Below are 22,169 nucleotides of genomic sequence, written 5' to 3' on the forward strand. Positions count from 1 at the left end.
ACGGCTGGAGCAGCCGTTAGCTTGATGCTATTCTGTTGAACGTGCTTTGATTTTTAACATGTTTTACACTTTTGACCACGACGTCATCCTTGACAGGGGATGTTCGTCAACCCTGCCCGAGCCTAGACGGGGATTGCGTCAACAAAGAGGACTGTAGCGACTGGTGGAGCGGCGACGCTGCCCGGATCGAACAACACGGGACGCTTGTGACTGCACTTCGCTGATCTGCGTTCCGGGCAGGTACGGGGTTGGCCAGACCCTCATAACACGTCTTCTGGTTTTACCTTGCTAAATGTATTGTGAATGACGGTGTTTTTTCCCAAAACGTGTGTTGTTGCAATGCATTTGAGATACGTTGCGGGTTGTGTGTGAGCTGTTTTTGTCACTGGCAGTAGCTTCTCCGTGCAGGTCGTGATGTATTGATCTGGTTGTTGTGTGAGAAACATCATGGTGTTTATGTGTACCGTGTACTCACTACTAAGGCAACTAACCTATGAAGCTATGCTTGGTGACGAGTGAGTAAAAGAATGTTCTTTCTCAGACTGTAATGACAATGGACAGTGAGTTCACACATTAACAGGTTTTCCTGTTTTAACTGGCCGTATTGTGGGTAAAATAGGAGGATTGTGTTTTTCCCCCCCGGTTCCCTGGGGACTTTATCACCTCCTATCAGACATGTTGTGCATTAATTGTGTCTTTTGTGTGGTAGGGATACGATGTGACTCTCAGCTTGATTGCTGAGGTTGTGCTAATCTGCTGGAGAAACTTATTTCCTAAAGGGAAATTGGTTTGGTTGCTGTCATGTGGGCTTAGCAAGGCCTGTGGTCGATACTAATCAAGAATGATGTATTCTCTCATTGTGATGATGATGGGTTGTGTGTGTCATGTGACCTACAACTGGGTTGTACTGACCACAGAAGCACATGTGTATGTTGGACCGGGGTTCTTAGAGCCCTCTCTATTCTGTGTTTTTCCTTAGTAAAAATCAGATAGCAGGTTAGCTCGTGCGCTGTGTGGAGCTGTGAAACGCTTCATAGAGTTGACTATGACTGTGTCATATTCTCTTTTTGTCGTTACGTCGTATCATGGGTGTGGGGTCGTAAAGGGGTGAACTGGTAACCTTTCCTCTCCCCGTTGTTCTGTCGGTCAGGGGTACACCCCCTGTCCTTCAAGGTTCCCGTCACGTGGCGGTTCGGCACGTTACGGGGGGGGGGGGGGGGGGGGGGGGAGGGAGTTCCTGGTCCCACGGCCTGGTATATTGGGCGTGTGCACCGCAGGAATTCCCCCGCCATAGAGTACGTCACCGTGCGCGTCTCTGTTGGTAGGACTTCCGTGTGCTGTTCAGGTCCATGTGATGGATCTGTTTTCAGGGGGGGTGGTCAGGGCTCCTCCTCACCAAGCGCCTACTCAGGCCTTCTGTGAGTTCGGACTCCTTCTTCCATGTGATCCATGTGAGGAAGCCTCCATCAGAGTACAGAGCCTTCCTCCTCAGATTGTCAAAGTGAGTGGACCCTCTAGAAGGGTCCTTTTCTATTGTATGTATATTCGATTCAATTCGTTTATTGAGTGTGTATGGGTTCGGTGCCTCTTCCCCGGAGGCCCTAAAACCAGTTTTTTACATGGCTCGAGGTGCAATATATTCTTTTCAATCTGTACAGCTCGCGTGGGAAGTCTCTCTGGGGATCCCCGTCTCTTTCCTATGGGAGGGTGGTGGGATGTAAAAATGTGAACATTTTTTACCCCGGCTGTGTAGACTGGGATACATACTGTTGATGCTTCCTTCTTTCTATTCCAGAAGTGTTGGAGTTAGGGAGTGTCACACCCCTCTTGTCGTTCCCCTGGGCGCCTTGGGGATTCAATGGTAGGTCTAAATAGCCTGTTCATTGATGGGGGTGTGTCCCGACGCACGTATAGTGCTAGCTCGCTGTAAACAGGCGATTGACTGGCACGCCTTAGTTGCTTGTGGTTGAAACAGCGTTTTTATAAAGCAACTGAGATGGGGGTTTTTCCTCTTCCGGCGACCACATCCCATGACCTGGGTGGGTTGTCGACGGATCCTCGTTCATGTCTGGGGGATGATGACGGGATGGATCTGAACATATGTAGTGGGGTCTCACGCCCTTGGGGTGGGCCACCAGGCGCGGTTCGTCCCGACGTCTGGGTGGCGCCTTCTTTTCATGTTAAGATCAACACGCATATCTGCCCTTTTCCTGGGGCATGTCGGCGTGGTTAGGGCACGGGACTGGTTCTGGTCACGCTGGTCCAGATCAGTTGAACCCGTTGTCCGCCGGGGATGCAGATCTGCTGTTCTGGTACCCTGAGGGACTTGGGCTTTTTTCAGGGGGAAAAATGCCAGGTCGGTCTGGGTGTCACAGGGTTAAGCGCTATGGAGACCCTGGTTGGGTATGTTTTTACTCAGCACTGTCGTCATGGCTTACAGCCATGCCATTCTGTACGCGCTCGATCTCGTCGGATCTCGGCCGCTACACAGGTTGGTCCTGGTTAGTACTTGGTTGGGAGACCGCCGGGGAATACCAGGTACGGTGTGCTTAGGGGCTGGTTCTCCATTGTTTTTCGCTCCTCTCTCACGCATGGCGAAGAGGGGCCTGTGGGGGTGGTTTTTTGACCTCCTCTGGTGACCCTGTGCTTCCCGTACCGCCAGGCCCGGTCCGAAGTGATGTTTGCGACCCGTAGGCCTGGGTTAACCCTTTTTGGAAACTGAAACACTTGTACTGCGGTATAGCCGGTGTATACCCGCAGGTGTGTTTTGGAGTTTTTTCTTGAGGGGTTATAGGAACAACCACCGCATTGGGTAACACCGAGGTGGTTGATTCCCTGGTGTGTTGGAGCAGTGTCAACTCCCGGGTTCACCGGTTGAGGGTGCCCCTGCACGTTCATGACGTCTGCCAATCGTGTCAGCCTTCTCTGCCTCGACCCCTCTGGGTGGGGGTTGTTAAATGGAGGCTTGGTCATGCAACACCGCCAGCTTACGCTCCTTCCGCCGGGGCGGCTGTGTTCAGCTGTCCCCTCTGGCGCCTGTCTCGTCCGCAGTCTCCAGGCTAGGGTTAACAGCCTGTTGCCTGGTTTTTCCCCGGTGCGCTGCCTGCTTCCGTTGGTTAACCTTTTTTGTGTGCTTACGGCCATGCTGACTGCCTATTCTGCAGGGTCAGTGTGCCAGGCGGTGTACTATTGGGGGGACGGGGCCCGCTCGGCTTACTGGCCTGGTTGGTTCCGCCTGGGAATACCAGGTGCAGTAACTGAGGGGCCTTTGTCCGAATACGCTGGCGATGTGGGGGGCGGGGCACTACGTGCCCACCTGGTGGGGTCTTGATGCTGGCATCATGGACTTCTCCGGGCCCCCATTCCAGGGAGTCCAGTCCTTTTGGTGGGTCTGGGTCTTCCTTCGTGCTCCGCTGCTACGGCCTTGCCACGGGGTTGGGTTTGCCCTTGACCCCGTGATTCTGGGGGCAGTAACGAGGTTGTTCCTCCGTTCGTTCCCGGGTGGCATGCGGGTTGTGCGTGTGTGTAGTCGTGGGTCAAGCCACGGTCTGCTCACCCTGTGCGTTGAGTTGCTTGAGTGCCTCTTCGCACGGTCGGGTCCGTCGCCCTCCCGTGACGTCCCTAATAGGGGGGCTACCCTCCATTAGGGGGGGTCGGGGGGGCTCGGCCCTCCCTGTTCTGATGGTTTTGGGGGGCTGTCAGCGGGGTGTATTTGTCAGCCAAGTGGCTCCGCTTGGCCTCCCTTGTGCAGAAGGCGATGCCAAGCTAAGCCACTAGCGATACAGAACGTTAGGTTATGACTATAACCAAGTTCTGTTAGCTAGGGGCGATGCTTGGCATCGGACGCCGCTGCAGCCCTTGTCCTCACCTTGTGGTGAAAGCTTTGGAAGGAGGAGAGCAGGTGACCACACACCTGCTTATGAAGGTAAGCTGATGAGGGGTGTGGTCAGACTAATACTGGTATTAGAGGTACATTTGTGGTTTATTCAGTACGCGTGCACGTACGCGAGATAGTGCAGAAGGCGATGCCAAGCATCGCCCCTAGCTAACAGAACTTGGTTATAGTCATAACCTAACGTTTATTCTGGAGCATAACGCCGACAACATTGGGAAAGCCCACAACGTTAAATAACAATATTTCAATAATAAATACGATTGCATCGGATCTCTGGGTGGCTGCTCAATATTATCCCTGATTTCATCCAGAGTGATATTCTCCTTCGGAATATTCTTTCGTGGTCACGCTGTTACTGCTGCCATGATCACCTGTGAAGAGGCACCTGTGAAGAGGCTCATTTACATAGAAAGGGGACATGTTAGGGAGAGACGTGAATATGTCCCTAATCTCTCTTTTATTAAAAAAAGGTAAAGATCCAAACCAGTGTTCTAATTGGCGCCGTATTTCTTTAATTAATACAGATGCCAAACAATTTTCTAAAGTATTATCTTGCCGTCTTGAAAAGTTTTTACCTAAACTGATTCACCCAGATCAAAGTAGTTTTGTTAAAAAAAGACTTTCGGCTGGCAGGAAGTACTGCTGCAAAAAAAAAATTGGCGCTGCGATGACAAGCTCCACATTCTCTGCCTTTTAATCACTGGAAACAGTTATTAGCTGATGTTGTAACAATGGAGCTTTCTACAGCTAGATTGCAAGCTATCAAACAATAGATAGCTGGAACCATATTCTCTATCAAGTTAGGACCTCTACTATACAACTAGCAGGACATAACTAATTATATCTGTATAATTCCCTTTATTTTTTTTTGGTCTTTGTTGAAATCTTTGCTCAATTATTTTTCTTCTCAGGCCTATGACGGGGGGGTTATTATTATTATTATTATTTATAATTTTTTGTCAACGGTGGTTGGTGCAGGGGTTAGGGGGTAGGACTTTTTATTTTAAATGAGGCAAGGGGCAAGCCAATGCGTGTAATTGGCAAATAATTTAAACTATGTTTTATGTGCATTGTATGCCTGTACCTGTGCCTTTTCTTCTAAAAATGAAATAAAAATATATGAAAAAAAAAGAAAGGGGACATGTTCTGCCCATATTACCTCATTTAAATATGCGCCAATTGCACCGGACACAAATGCTGACGGAACGCATGAGCCACCTCATTTCACCCGCTGCGCGTCCTTTGAGAGCGATATGCACTGGCTTTGCGTCGGACAAAGCCGTGCAAACCCTTTGTGGATTCCGCCCAGAGTCTTTTCAAATTATTCCTCAGTTCAATTAGCCCAGTTCAGAATGATCACTCTCCACCACGTTCACAGATGTAACTGTAGCAGATACAGTACCAAGAGAGAGAGAGGAATCAGTTTTTTTATTTCCATTCTCTTTTTAGGATGGGAGGTATCCCAGCAGTCAATGGGAGAGGGGAACGCCTTCTGCTCTACATTGGAATCATCGACATCTTGCAGTCTTACAGGTGAGCATGGTGTACCACAGCTTAGCCCAGAAACACACCACCAACCGGAAACGTCTTGGTTTTCATCACACAGCCTGCATGTTACCAAGTTAGAACAGCCACACCTATTGCATGTTAACAGGCTAGAACAGGTTAGAACAGCCACACATCTTGCATGTTAACAGGCTAGAACAGGTTAGAACAGCCACACATCTTGCATGTTAACAGGCTAGAACAGGTTAGAACAGGCTACATGTTAGAACAGCCACACAGCTTGCATATTAACAGGGTAAAACAGGCTAGAACAGGTTAGAACAGCCAAACAGCTTGCATGTTAACAGGGTAAAACAGGCTAGAACAGGTTATAACAGGCTAGAACAGGTTAGAACAGCCACACAGCTTGCATGTTAACAGGGTAAAACAGGCTAGAACAGGTTAGAACAGCCAGCATAAGCAGAGTATCCCTCTCTGTGGAACCTATGTTGAACCTACACTGTTTATATGCGCATATTGACATCATACCAGCAGTATTTACATAACACCTTTCTTTCTCTATTGTTTCAATGCATACATTAACAGAAAAGTGTATTTTCTTTTCTTTTCTTTTTTCCATTTTAGTGAACATTTTTAAACTGAGCCAGGCCAAATAAAGAGTGATTGCTGTGTATTATTTATTTTAGATTATAATATTTTTTTTTTACAACTGTGCACACTGTTGCTTTTTAAAATGTTTCTGTCTAAACTAAATACAAATTAAACGAAGTAAACCGTTCTATAATTGATGGCTGTTATCAAAGGCAAACACGGTGTAGGAAGATAAGAGCTCACCGTTCTGCAGCGGTAGCACTGTATGTCAACGGCAGACGTGTGCCAGCTGTTGCCGTCATTTAGATGAGCAATTATTATCATAAATCGGTCTTATTGTATCATATATAATATACAATTGGGATCTTCTAATAACTCCCTGCCATGCAGGTAAATCTGTTTCTGTCACATTGAGCGGTCACTATAAACAGCCCATAATTACCAACGCTGAAGATGTAACTGAAGATGTAACCGAAGATGTAACTATCCCCCCTGTGTCCATAATGTGGGGGGAGTGCTCGGAGAACAGCGTTGATTGCGGGAAGCATTCGTGAGACATACATCGAGAGAAGATAATCCCCTCAGACAGGATATTTAAGCTCTTTTAGCGCATACACACAGCCTGCTGGCTGTAGCTGTGGTGTTGTTTATTTATACTTGCACCACGCTGACCTTGATACATGTTTGATGTTTGCTGTTTTTACATTGTGCTCCTCTTTTTGGGCTGCAGGCTCATCAAGAAACTGGAGCACACGTGGAAGGCTTTGGTTCATGACGGGGTGAGCTCTGCTTTTTCATAACACTCACAGTCAAATACAGGCAGGCATGCGCGCATGCACGTGCACACACACACACACACAGACATGAGTCTTCATTATCATATCGGAGCTCCTGGAGCAAACAGAACACTACCAATTTCAGTGTATTCCCCCCGACTATGGATGACATCATCTCCCATCTTCTGTTGCGTTATTGTATTAGCCAGACACGTGACTGGCTCCACACGTCAGCTGGGTGGCTAACTCCAGCCTCTCTGGACAGGTTACACAAAGGAACGGCAGCTGGCATTTAATTTAAGGTTTTTGTCCGTGTTTGTCGAATTGTTATCGAGGGGTCGAACTCTGGGGGTAGAATAGAATCTACTCTCTCTCACTCTTGCCCACTCTTTTCTTATATTCACAATTGTGTGCATGCACACACACATGCATACATACTGTACCGTACTAGGGCTAGGTAGTATATCGATTTATTTATTGTCTATCACTGCTGATTGTATTGTGGTTGTTTTTGATATTGTGTGAATCGTGATACACACTTTTATTGACACACTTTTATTTACACACTTTTATTTAATGATGAAAAGCAGATATTAAGTCAGATTTCTGAAATATTTGAGGATGTCCGGTTTCAGTTTGATGTTGTCTCACACACCCCTTCACCACGCAGTCCAACACAAACATATCTATTTCTAAACTGATCTTTTTACACATCAAAGTAGATATTAGGGATGACGATGATGTGGACACTCTCACATAAAACATAAAAGCCTATCATACTGTAGGCTACCACATAGCAACCACATGGTATTCTGCTGTGCGTCACTGTTGCTGGCTACTCCACCTCCCCCCTCACCCTCTCTTTCTCTGTCATTTATGAGACACGTTGAGTGGACGAGTAACACATTCTACATACAGAAGGTTACGTGGGGGAACAACACGTATATATATATATATATATATTCGACTCGTGAATAACTGCTGCTGGGAGATGGATTTTCTATTAGTGGCTTCTGTCTGCTGTTAAATTCCCACTATTGATTGCAATTATCTCTGAGAGGACTGAGTGAGTTCAGGTCGTCTGTCTGTCTCATCACACCGTCTGTGTTCCGTCCTTTAGTCGATGTCTTCTCTCCGTCTTTTCCTTTTAGTTTGAGTCTTTCTCTTTTCTCTTTTTTCGTTCATTATATTATCCCTTCCTTCTCCTTCATATGCCTTGGGTCATCGTTGCTCTCCCTCTCCTCCATCTCTCTCCCTCTCCTCCGTCTCTCTCTCTCCTCCATCTCTCCCTCTCTTCCGTCTCTGTCTCTCCTTCATCTCTCTCCCTCTCCTCTGTCTCTCTCCCTCTCCTCCGTCTCTCTATGTCCCTCCATCACTCTGAACCAAACACCAACAGGTCATCTGTCAGTCTGGCAGCAATCAAGTCGGTTGGAACATGAATAATAAACAGGAGGACATTTATGCCTGTGACTGACTGATATATGTCTGTCTGTGTGTCTGTGTGTCTGTCTGTGTGTCTGTCTGTCTGTCTGTCTGTCTGTCTGTCTGTCTGTCTGTCTGTCTGTCTGTCTGTCTGTCTGTCTGTCTGTCTGTCTGTCTGTCTGTCTGTATGTGTCCTGGTCTTTGTCTGTCTCCCTCTGTCTGTCTCTCTGTCTGTCTGGATGTGTCCTGGTCTTTGTGTCTGGGTGTCCCTCTGTCTAGATGTGTCCTGGTCTTTGTGTCTGGGTGTCCCTCTGTCTGGATGTGTCCTGGTCTTGGTGTCTGTCTGGTCAGAGAGGGGATTAGTAAAGTGGGACATTATGGCACTAATAGATAGAAAGGGTCATGTAATTCAGCACACTGTTTTCTCACGCACTCTCTCAGCTCTCATTCATCTGTCTGTCTCTCTGTTTTTCTCTCTCTCTGTCTTTGTCTATCTGACTTGCTCTCTATCTCCTTCTCCCTCTCTCACTCACTCTCTCTGTCTGCCTATCCCTTTCTCTCTCTCTCCATCCCTCTCTGTCTCTCTCTCTGTCCCTCTCTCTCTGTCCCTCTCTGTCTCTCTCTCCCTCTGTCTCTCTCTCCCTCTCTCTCTCTCCATCCCTCTCTCTGTCTCTCTCTCTCCACCCCCCCTCTCTCTCTCAGGACACGGTGTCTGTCCATCGGCCAGGCTTCTATGCAGACCGGTTCTTCAAGTTCATGAGCAGCAACGTGTTCAAGAAAAGCTCCTGTGAGTACCAGCAGCTTGTATCATTCAGACCCACCAGACGCTGCACTGCCTTACATAGTCAGAGCCACAACATCTCTGTGAGCCGCAGACACAAAATGTCAGACGCCAGAGTTTGTTTTCTCTCTCTTTCATCGCCAAGCCTTCTGACACGATCATCAGATTGTTAAACCGCCTTATTAGGGGCTCAGGTCGTGAGAGGGGGAAGAAATACATTTGATTAGATCCTCACAGAATGTTCCGTTCCATCCCGCTTCAAAAGGTGAGTGATAGATTCACACAAGGGAAGAAAGATGTGGAAAAGGCTTGTCTTCCCCTGTGGGATGATATTCATAGTCTGATATTGTCAGTATTAAAATGGAGATATAGACGGGATCCATTCTGTGGATGTATTCCAAAGATTAAAGAAAGTGTCCCTTCCTCTGTTCTCTGTCCTCGATTCCTGTGACCCTGAAACTGAAATATTGCTGCCATCTTTAAAGGAACACGCCAACTTTTTGGGAAATTAGCTTATTTGCCATCTACCCTGGAGTTAGATAAGCAGATACATACCCTTTTCTTCTCTGTGCATGCATTAGGCTTAGGGAACAGCCGCACTGTTAGCCTAGCTTAGCGTCATTCACTGGAAGTAGGTGAGCCAGTGTAGCCTAGTTCCCAACAGTCACGAAATACACTCCAAATACAACTCCAAAACTTTCCTGTAAACATGTTGTGACCTGTGTATTTACCACGTGGAGAAAAAAAAGTTAGACATTTTCGTTTTCTAAGCAGATATATACTCAATATTTCAACAGGGCTTTTGAGGTGATGAAATCACTGCGCCCAGGCAGCAGTGGTTCGGCAAAAAATTATTCTGAGTATATATCTGCTTAGAAAATTTAAATGTCTAATATATATATATATAATATATATATAAATACACAGGTCACAACATGTTTACAGGAACGTTTTGGAGTTGTATTTGGAATGTATTTCGTGACTGTTGGGAACTAGGCTACACTGGCACACCTACTTCCAGTGAATGATGCTAAGCTAGGCTAATGGTGCGGCTGTTCCCTAAGCCTAATGCATGCACAGAGAAGAAAATGGTATGTATCTGCTTGTCTAACTCCAGGGTAGATGGCAAATAAGCTAATTTTCCAAAAAGTTGGCGTGTTCCTTTAAGGCCGTTCTGAAGCCGTAGGAAACGCACAGAAGAAGCCTGAGGTGTCCTTGCTCGTCTCCTCCAGTGGAGGATACATATGTGTGTCCTCATGCCGAAGGGTTTTTGGAAGATCTCTGACGTAAGGCTGTTAAGACATATAGAACTCCTGCCACAAACACCACTTCAAACAAGTGAGTGAACAAGGACGTTCCAACACGATGGCGTCCTCCACCTCTTCTCCTCCATCTCCTCCTCCTCCTCCTCCCCTGTGACGTTTCACTGAGGAGTGGAGACACGAGCGCATGCCTGTAAACCTTTAGAATGGACCCTGTCACGCACGGTTAGCCTCTCTGCCCCTTCTGGTTGCTCACAGGCAATGCACTTTGTGTAAGACCAGATAGCTTTGTGTCCTTGTCTCTTTATTATTCCTAGACAGTAGGGAGGCTGAGAGGGAGACAGAGTAAGGTCAGCAGATCCAAGGTCAGCAGGGTGGTATTATCTATCTATATTATTTACTCTGTGTGTGTGCGCGTGTGCGTGTGTGTGTGTGTGTGTGGTGGACATTGTGGTGGTTAATGAGAGTAGTAGAGAGGTGTTTATTCTAGAGGTTGGCTGTACCTTCGACCACAGCCTGGAGGAAGCCTTAACCAAGTTGCTGAAATATCAGCAGCTCAAGCTGAACATCTCACAACTGGGCTACAAGTGTAAAACAATTTGGCAGCCTGGGTCATGTTCACAAGCTGGTGGTTAGGGGCCGTCAGATGGCCCACATCTCCAAGAGAAAGGCTAAACAGTTACGGTATCTGCTATTATTGGTAGCTGCTCTATTTGGAGACAGGTTGCTTTTTGTACCCATAGAGTAGATATAGTCTTACGGAAATGCTATTGTATCACATTTGAAACATCCTCTGTGTCAATATTGTATGTGTACGATGGGTGCTGCACAGTCACAAACGTAATTGAATGACTCCCAATAAGCTAATTGCACTGTTGTCTGTCCTTAACACTTTCCGTGCCGGAGGTCAGGTGCCCCAGAACCCTGTTGCGTGCCAGCACCCACTTCAATGATAGAGCTCTCATATTTGCGAACGCATAAACTACATCTTAAATTATGTGTATAATATGGTCGTCGCTTATCAATGACTTGTTTTTTAGTCAACATTGTCTAAACGGATTGTTTTTTAATCAGTTCATTTCCGTTTTATACCATTTTGAAAAACTCGTTTTTTGAAAGTTTCAGGAAAATATAAAGATTCTGTGATAAATGCCCTTTACTGGAATATTCTGGAATACACAAAAAACGTTGTAATTTTTCGGCCTATTTATGAATAGTTTTCAAATAAACACTAGATTATCGGTAGTAAATGTGTACTTATGCACGCTATAGAAGCGGGCTGAAAAATCGAGGATCTCATTTCCTGATCAGCACACACACACACACATAGGGCCCACGTTGATATCTCTGTGAAAAAAGCTCTGATTATCCTAAGACTGGTCAAATTGATTCCTTACCTCAGATCAGATGTTCTCCAAAAAGATTATTCCAATTCCTGATCGCCATTCCAAATATCGATCAGGTTTATTGATCCAACGCTGGGTGGTCGAAACACCGATTCCACGCTGTTCTGAGGCTCCACAATGAATCCGATCGTCTCGGGTGACTTGCCTGAGAAGTAAAATGTGGAAGCAGGATTCCCCCCCCCCCCCCCCCATGCGTTTCATTCAGTCTAATCCAAAGGGGTGCAGTACCACGGGGAGAGACGATAGGGGGCGGTAGTTTCCCAATGGAGCTCAGAGAGAGTTTGCAGTGGTAACGTGAGGCTAGATTGATGAAATATGAATTCAAATCGCTAATAAATTAAAAAAAACTAGATCTCTCGTCGTTGGCACTCAACGGTCGGCATGAACAAACGAGATACCTCGTCGTTGGCGCTCAAAGTGTTAATGTACTTTGTATTTATGTGGACATAAATAAAGCATTTAAAATGTGTGTCCTCCCCAGCTTTAAAGTCCTCTCCGTCTAAGAAGGGTCGCGTGTCGCTAACGGTGCCTAGGTACTGTGGCCCCGGAGCCGCCTGGTCAGCCAGCCAGCTGCCCTCCGAGAGAGACGAGAACATCTACGACCTGAGAGGAGCACGCAGCTTCCCTACCCTGGAGGATGACGGTAAAGACACACACACACACACACACACACACACAGAGCAAATACACACACACACTGTAGATCTGAATAAACACATATGCAATTATATACATACATAGACATAGTCGATACATGCTGATATACCGGGCACATGTACCAGGGTTCCTATACGCAGTCATGGAAAAACTGGAAAACAAGACGACTGTTACGTTCCACCCGGTCCTGCCTTCGTTCCCCCTCGCATTCCTGGACTTATCCCTGCACCTCACCTCCCCTCTCCTTCCCTTGGACAGTTTCCCTCACATCCCTCACTCATTTATGGTCCTCTTCCTCCACCTGTTGGACAATTCCTGTCATTACCCCTTGAACTCTGTATACATGTCTGTTCAAATTGTCCATGTTTCTGAGTGTTCTCCCCATCTTGATGTCCCTCCCAGTGTACTTGTTGCCTTTTGTATTCCCTTGTCTGGTTTAGTGTTATGTCTCCAGTGTGTGTGTTAGTGTATTTGTTATCAGTCTTGTATTAGTGTCTCTTTAGTCTGCCAGTCTGTATTCCCTCCCAGGTGTGTCTCATTTCCAATCAACCCTCATGTGTCAATCAGTCTGTGACATATAAGTCTGACCTGCCTTCCTTGTTGGGTCATTACTCTGGTTTTGCTGTTCCTGTTGTGATACGTGTTCGTTGGATGTTCCTGTGATTTTGCTGTTGTCGCTGCTTTTTCCCGGTCTCCTTGTAGTGTTATTTAGATTGTCAGCCGTTTGCTGAACACTACCGGTCCACATCTCAGAGGATCTGACATGGTCAACACACATACTCAGTCGTAAAAAAGGCGAAGCAGCGCCTCTACCACCTGAGACAGTTAAAGAAGTTCAGAGTATCTGGGAAGATACTCCAGTCCTTCTACTCCGGAGCTGTAGAGAGCATCTTGACTGGAAACATCACTGCCTGGTATGGAAACAGCACGGCACAGGACAAGAAGGCCCTACAGAGAGTGGTGCGCTCAGCCGAGCGTACCACGGGTATTGCACTACCTCCCCTGCAGGTTCTATACAACAAGAGGTGCACATCCAGAGCCTGCAGAATAATGAAAGACCCTCACCACCCCAACAACAGCCTGTTCCAGCTGCTGAGGTCAGGCAGACGCCTGCGAACCCCAGCTACTAGGACAGAGAGGCTTCGGCTCAGCTTCTTCCCCCAGGCCATCAGAGCCTTGAACACTGAACACTGAGTGCCACAGAACACTGAACTCTCCACACACAAGCACACATGAGCACACACACGACACGCACGCTGTACACGCTCGCACACTAGCAGCCACTTTAACATGAGCAAGCACACACTCATGCTGCACACGCCCACACTTATGGCCACAAAGGAAGGGTCACTTTAAAAATAGCATAGTAACAGTAACAGTGTATTGCACTACCAAAGGACCTAGCATGTCCTCCATGCTCTGTAAATAACTTATGTACAAATACCGATATGCCCTACTATGTTACCTGTTTATTGCACAATGTTGTTTTATTGGATTCTATTATATGTTGTTACTACTGTATTGCACATCGTTGCGGGCATCTCATTTCATTGTATACTTGTATGCCGTGACAAATAAAACTCTTGACTTGACTTGACTAAGTAGTCTTGTGTATCATTGTGTAGGCATTATCGCTCCCGTCTTGGAGGATAAGCTCGTTGCTGTTATTAGTATTACCTCGCTTGCATTATTGTTTGTATATACTGTTATGTGCTTATGTAGCACCGTCGTCCGACGCCTTTTGTTTGTGCCTCGTTTGATACAGTGTGTCTTCTCTTTACTAAGTATAGGATTCTCGTATTAACACTTTGAGTTCCACGGACGAGATATCTCGTTATTTCATGCCAACCTTTGAGTGCCAGGAACGAGATATGCTGTTTTTTTATCGTTATTTTTTTTATTAGCGATTTCCATTCATATTTCATCAATCTAGCCTCACGTTACCACTGCAAACTCTCTCTGAGCTCCATTGGGAAAATACCGCCCCCTATCGTCTCCCGGATGGTACTGCACCCCTTTGGAATGGATTGAATGAAACGCATGGGAAAAAAACTGTCCAGAATCCACATTTTACTTCTCAGGCAAGTAACCGGAGCCGATTGCAGTCTTTGTGGTCCCACAGAACAGTGTGGAATAATGTGTTCGAGCACCCAGCGTTGGATCAATAAACGCGATCGATATTTGGAATGGCGATCAGGAATTGGAATAATCCTTTTGGAGAACATCTGATCTGAGGTAAGGAATCTATTTTTGGGATAATCAGAGCTATTTTCACCTATATATCAGTGTGTGCCATATGTGTGTGTGTGTGTGTGCGATCAGGAAATAAGAGAATCGATTTTTCAGCCCGCTTCTATAGCGTGCATAAGTACACATATACTATCGATAATCTAGCGTTTATTTGAAAACTATTCATAAATAGGCCGAAAAATCACAACGTGTTTTGTGTATTACAGTAAAGGGCGTTTATCACAGAATCTTCTGAAATCTTCTGGAAGTTTCAAGAAACTAGCGTTTTTCAAAATGGTATAAAACGGAAATGAACCGATTAAAAAACAATCCGTTTCGACAATGTTGACTGCAAACAAGTCATTGATAAGCGACGGCCACATTAGACACATAGCCATAATTTAAGATGTAGTTTATGCGTTCGCAAATATGAGAGCTCTATCATTGAAGTGGGTGGCGGCATTCAAGGGGGTAAATAGGAAAATACGGCCGGCACGGAAAGTGTTAATGTATTTTGGAGACAGTGTTGTCTCTCTTTATTTTTCCCTGTTTGTTAGAGATGAGTAGTCTCCCCTTTTCGTTATTCATCCTTGTCGGCGTGAACACTCTGCCTCCTGCCTATCCTCTGCCTGTCTGCGTTTGGGTTACCTTCTACCACACCACCATGCTGTCTAAATGTACCCACTCTAACACGACAAATGAGCAAGTCTAGTCATTGGAAATTCAATTTTCGTTCAAATACAACGCAAAACGAGGCATCGCAAATGCATACAAACAAAGTCAATCGGAAAACGTGAACAGAGGAGAACGGATGCAGCATCACTCTAGGTGGCACGAGCGGTGTTCACTTGAGTTGAAAATATTTCAACTTGAGCGAGAATTCAGGCGAGATGAACCAGGCGGGATGGAACAAATATAGTTATATCTTAACAATAAATATGAATAGACTGCTATGAATGCTCTGTGGCCTATAGATATAGAATAGGTTACATTTAGAAATAGTCTTGTTTTTGTAAATGTCCACAATGTCACTGTTGAGACTAAATATACTAGCATGTCTCCATGCCAGTTTTGCTAGTTATCAGCTGTCAAACTGCAAGTAAGGCGAGACAATATTTCTCTTGTTAGAAGAGTTGTTAGAGTAGCTAGCACTACTCATTTGTTTCTATGAGAAATGCTAACAAGCTGCTTTTAGGATAAAAGCCAATTATCCTCTCTCTCTCTCTCTCTCTCTCTCTACCAGGACGGCCAGACCTCCTCCCCTGTACTCCTCCCTCATTTGAGGAAGCCACCACAGCATCCATCGCCACCACACTCTCCTCCACCACCTCTCTGTCCATCCCTGAGCGATCGCCTTCTGACACTGCAGAACACCCCCGCTACAGGTACACACACACACACACACACAGTGAAATGTGCCATTTGAATCGCTACTCAGTAATCGGAACCCTTTTGCTGACTTGCGACTTCACACAGAATGGACAGCTAGTGTAACATAGTATGTAAGAATCCTATGTACACATCTCATCAGCACTGTGATCAATCTCTAAGATGTAAATAATGCATTTCAGCACTTCTCTAGTACAAGTACTGTACTACTCAAAGGTATTTTACAATGGAGTGACTGCAGACATTTTTAGTATGGACTATATTCACACGGTTTTGCTCTTATGTCCTTTGTGGTCAATGGGTGGGCCCCAGTGGAAATATAATGTCCTGAAGGAACATGCATTGTACACAATGTAATACATATCCATTCACCATATGTGACAAACGGTACATCTCAGAAGGACTGGATGTCACACAGCTGTGGTTGTCAAAGTCCAGGGACCTCAGAAGTACTTGAGGACAAACATCTACCTGTTGTCCAGCGTTAGTCCTCGAAGGAGTAGAGACGGATTCTTCCACCTTTCCTGTTTTTCATTTTTGGTGGTGGCTTACTCAGTTGTTTACATTTGGATCACGGATTTGGCCTTCACGCCGAGAAACCTTGGGTCCCGTGTGTCAGCGGTGATGGATCACAGGCCTTATTAAGGAACCCCGTCCCGGTCTCTACTGCCACGTGAGAGCTGTGATGTAGAAGCTGCTGTTGACAGTGTTGCCTCTGTCTTCCTGTTTTCCCAGGAGACACACCCAGTCCGCGAGTCACGACGGGAGGTGAGTCCCGCCTACGAGTGCTACTTTCACTTCATAATAGTTTGGTTGTTTTCGGTCACTTTAGCATGTTCTAGGTGACTTGCTACTGTAGCTCAGTGTTAGTCATTCCTGGGTGTGTGCTAGTCTGTTGGTCCGAGTTTATGATCAGGACTGCCCTTCCTGTGTGTGTGTGTTCGTGTGTGTGTGTATGTAGGACTCAGGACGAGCTGCGTGTGCGTGAGGAGGACCAGCAGACCATCACAGTGGAGGTGGAGGTGAAGAGGCACGACAGCGAGCCCACATTCACTATCCCACAGCCCTCCCCTGAGGCCTGGTACGTCTGTCTGTCTGTCTGTTAATGTTGTACAATGTTAGCGTCAAGCTACTGTACGAATGTTGAACCTCTGAGGTATTAAATAGCATGTATTGTAATGTATCATTTACTCTGTGCATTCAAATGAAGCATTTAAAATGTATTTGAGCCTGTCCATCTGAAAGTTTCAAATACACTTTCAAGACAGACTCATAAAGCATGAAACGCACAACTTGGCCCCCAAAACACACACTGATGACGATGATGATGATGATGATGATGATGATGATGATGATGATGGCTTCCAGGGTACGAGGATTAATGAGTGTTAGCTTGACTACACTCCATGTCCTCAGTCACCACCAGTCTGACTCAGATTGATGCATCATCATCCTCAGTAGCCAGCAGCCAGTCAGCCTGTCGCCGGGGCTAGGCAAGCTGCTAGGTGAGCACACTTCACCAGATAAACTCTTCTGTCACGATATGGAATATTTTATTTCTCAATAATGATATATTTATATATATATATATATATCACAATATAGTACTTTTTTTATTTATTTATCCACTTTTTCTCCTCCTGTTTTTCTGTGTTTTTCTCCCATCCCAATTTTAGTCATTATGCCAATTCCCCCCTCCCCTTCCTGGTCGTTGCTCGCATGTGCCGCCCACTGGTCGGTCTAGGGAGCCCTGAAGTCTATCAGATGCTTCCTCCGAGACATAGGAGACAGCCAGCAGCATCTTTTCACCTGCCAGCGCGGACTCTCATTGGTGAGGTGTAACGTGTGGGAGGTCACACTACCCTCACCATCTCCCTCCCTCGCTGTGCAGGCGCCCTGACCGACCTGTAGGAGTCGCTGTTTACAACGACCAGAATACCACCCCACCGGATTCCCTCCCGCTGACTCTGCCAATTGAGCCAGTATGACGGAGGCAACGCTGACAGCCGGATTCGATACCAGTGTCTCACACGTTGGTGACGACGAGCGCTTAGTCCGCTGCGCCACCCAGCCGCCCTAATATAGTATGTTTTCTGTAAACATTTCTGTCATCCATAAAACATTTGTCTATACAAAATAACCCCCCCCCCCCACACACACACACACACACACACACACATGCAACACACAGAAAACATCTCTCACCTCAGCATCTCTTTCTGACACGGAGCAATGTAGCCGGGCCCTTAGGGGTTCCATTCCCACCCATACTAAAGATGTATACAGCCACTCCATTGACAACTGTTACGGTTTGGTAGGTGTTAGACCCAGTTGCAGTACAGAACGGATACGACGAGAGGCAGATGTTGATTTTCAAATAAGGCACTACCTCTTTCATTCGAATAGCTGAATGAACACGCACACGATGATGATAAACAAAAGGAGAAATCTCTGTCTCCAAAACACACTGAATATAAGGAACTAAATCCAAAGGTTAAAGACTACACTTACTATTCAAATGCCAATGTCTCATATTCTAGGATTGATTACTTTTTGATCTACTCAAGACATCTTCACATGGTAAAAAACTGTTGTATCAATCCAATCACACTATCAGACCATGCGAGAATTGACTTGACCGTTCGTCTGGATGGAGAAAAGTTCACTCGTAGGCAATGGAGATTCAATACCTCATTGCTGAGGGATGAAACATTTAGATCAAAAATGAAGGTATGGATTAAAAATTACATAGATGAAAACAATGATCCTAGCATGGACCCAAACATAATCTGGGAAGCTGCAAAAGCCACTTTAAGAGGACATATTATCTCATACACATCATTTAGTAAAAGGGAAGAAATCGCACACACAAAATAACTAGAAAAAGAAATTGAAAGATGCGAAGCCCTCCATAAAGTTGCAGCAACAGAAGACAACTGGAAACATTTAGTAACTGCCAGAGCCAAATTAAATATCAAGACTACAAATATAATCATGCAACAAATGAATCAGGTTAGACAAAAACACTATGAATTTGGCAACAAACCCAGTAAACTATTAGCCCATCAACTAAAAAAAGAACAAGCCGAAAGGACTATAAAAGCAATTCGGTTCAAGGGCAACATCACACATCATCCAAAAGAAATCAATCAGGCATTCCAGGAGTATTACAATATACTATACAAATCTCAAAGTAATTACACACAGGAGGAACTGGATAGATTCTTAGAAGGTATCAAAATGCCAAAGCTCTCAGAATCAGATCAAGAGAGTCTTAATGCACCCTTTACCGAACAAGAAATACTAGCAACAATTAATTCAATGCCTATAGACAAAAGTCCAGGACCAGATGGCTTCCCGGCACAACTATATAAGGAGTACTGGAATGACTTGAAACCCATTTTTATGGGAATGATTAACAACTTTGGACGCAACAAGGCACTTCCTCAAACAATGAGCTTGGCAAACATCACAGTACTGCATAAAAGTGGTAAGGATCCACTAGACTGCTCATCATACAGACCTATAAGTCTTTTAGATCATGATTATAAGACTATCACCAAAGCATTAGCGAAAAGACTTGAAACCATCACGCCGAAATTGGTAAACCCAGATCAGGCTGGATTTGTTAAGGGAAGATATGCTACCGATAACATCAGACGGTTATTAAATATAACCAATCATTTGAATCTAAAACAGAGGCCCTCTCTACTCCTATCTCTGGATGCAGAGAAGGCTTTTGACAGAGTCGAGTGGAACTTTCTTTTTAACGTGCTGCAAAAACTTAATATCGGGTCAAATTTTATCCAGTGGATTAAAGCAATTTATCAAACTCCAAAAGCAGCAGTTATTACTAATGGCAATACATCTGATCCGTTTCTCTTAATGAGAGGAACAAGACAGGGGTGCCCAATGTCAAGCTCATTATTCGCAATAATAATAGAAATTTTGGCTGCATCTGTACGAGACAACATTAACATAAAAGGAGTGTATATCGATAAGGTTGAACACAAAATATCTTTATATGCTGACGACATTGTTCTATACATTGAGCAACCAGAAAACTCCTTATTACATCTGTATAACACAATCGAACAATTTGGAAAGTACTCAGGATACAAGATAAATTATAATAAATCTAATGCATGTCTCCTACATATGAAACCAACAAAAGAAATGCAGAAATCCTACCCATTTCGATGGTCACCAGGAGGCTTCAAATACTTGGGAGTACACTTTACACCGCAATTAAATGATTTATTTGAAAAAAATTACACTCCTCTTACAATTGAAATTAACACAGATCTAGGTAGATGGGACAAACTACCCCTATCCCTTCTAGGAAGGATAAACGTCATCAGGATGAATATCCTTCCGAGATTGAACTTTCTCTTTCAAAATGTACCCTGCTACCTATCTATAACATATTTTAACATATTGAATAAACGTATCTCAAAATTTATTTGGTCCAATAAAAAACCAAGGATTAAATTACTGACTCTTATGAAACCTGAGTCCATGGGTGGTCTAGGTCTTCCCAATCTCCAACACTACTACTGGTCAGCCCAACTTCGAACTATAGTATCATGGTCATTGGGAGGACCAGACTCACACTGGATACAGATAGAAGCGGGACAGGTTGATCCTTTACCTCTAAACTCTCTTTTTTTTATAAAGAATTTTGACAAAATAGAAAATATAAAGCAATATTTCACGGTTGTGAATACCCTATCTGCATGGAAAGATTGCTCGAAAAAGTTTGGCATAACTAAATGCATCTCTGTTTATTCACCTATTCATCAAAACCCTGACCTAAAAAAATATTTTCATTCAACTGATATAAACAAGTGGAGACACTTGGGGGTAACTCAACTTAAAGACCTTTTTCATAAAAACTGGAAATTAAAAGCATTTCAGGAGCTAAGAGAAGAATACAACATTCCTAACTCAGACTTCTTAAAATATATGCAAATTCAAAGCACTTTAAGTTCACTTACTAAAGAAAACAAGTTAAGCTTTGAAATGACAGAATTGGAAGAAAAACGAACTACCTCATCCACAATTAAAGGTAAAATCAGTGAACTATATGAAATTCTAACTAAGGAATGCCAAACAGTCTTCCCAGCTCTATTAAGATGCTGGGAGACGGACCTGGCAACGAAATTTGAAGAAAACAATTGGCAAGATATCTGTGATCGAACTTTCTTTCCCTTTACAAGCAATAAGATCAAAGAAAGTAATTTCAAATTTATTCATAAATTCTACCTTACTCCTGTAAAAATGCACAAAATCTCGAAAGAAAACTCACCAAATTGCCCAAGATGTAAAATTAAAGAAGGAACATTTCTGCATATGTTCTGGCAATGTAGCAAATTGAAGCATTTCTGGAACAAGATCCACTTATTTACTAAATCTGTCATGGAGTTGGAATTTGAGTTATCACCATGTGTATCTATTAAATAATATAACAAACTGCCACTTAGACCAAAAGAAATGCAGACTGTTGGTATACATAACATATTTTGCAAAGAAATGTATACTTCTTCTATGGAAAAATGAAATCGCACCAACATTCAATATGTTCATAGAACAAATATCTCAGTTTCTTCCCTTAGAAAAGATAACGCTTGAAAAGCACAACCAGGGTCACTTATTTCAAGAACTCTGGAATCCACTCTATACTCAACTGGAAACTCATAATGTAGTCCTATAAATGTGTCATATCTAAATAACAGACGTGGAGTTTTAGCAGATTAGATTAGCTGATCTGTTGAGGCTCTTTGTCTGCGTATAAGTGCCTGGTTGCCTGCGCATGGCTGTCAAACCCTGCCCCCACGGGGTCGGGTCTGGGAAAGGGAGCTGAACACGCAGCGGCCCGGACCCTTCTCTGTCGGAGTAGCTATCGATAAGCGGGTGTGAGCAACTGGGTGCTATAAAATGTCACTGTTTACAATACCGACATTTGCACTTTTATTCCTTATTCCTTATTTACTTATGATTTACCTACTGTCCCTTTATTTTATTTTATTTTACTTTATTTTTATTATTATTATTTTCTTTTTTTTGTTGTCTAATTGTTTATTTGTGTGTATGTGGGCAAGTGTATGTGTGTATGTGTGTGTGTGTGTATGCCTGTATGCGCGTGTGTGCGCGTGTACGTGTGTGTATGTCCCAGTGTGTGAGTGTGAGTGAGAGATGGGAGAATGGATTGAGTGGGGAGCACAAGGAAAATTGTTAAAAATTGTTCATGAGAGT

General features: G+C 44.5%; 1 protein-coding gene across 1 annotated transcript in view; it reads left to right on the forward strand.

Moving 5' to 3' along the window:
* pip5k1ca (phosphatidylinositol-4-phosphate 5-kinase, type I, gamma a) overlaps positions 1-22,169 on the forward strand; it is a 161,833-nt gene that overhangs the window by 102,750 nt on the left and 36,914 nt on the right. Inside the window, 7 exon segments of the mRNA XM_084308908.1 lie at positions 5,345-5,428; positions 6,723-6,771; positions 8,893-8,977; positions 12,121-12,282; positions 15,769-15,910; positions 16,650-16,682; positions 16,876-16,995. Of these exon segments, the coding sequence (XP_084165034.1) occupies positions 5,345-5,428; positions 6,723-6,771; positions 8,893-8,977; positions 12,121-12,282; positions 15,769-15,910; positions 16,650-16,682; positions 16,876-16,995 (675 nt within the window).

Source organism: Notolepis coatsorum, assembly GCF_963971535.1.
Source record: "Notolepis coatsorum genome assembly, chromosome: 2".
NCBI classification, from domain to species: domain Eukaryota; kingdom Metazoa; phylum Chordata; class Actinopteri; order Aulopiformes; family Paralepididae; genus Notolepis; species Notolepis coatsorum.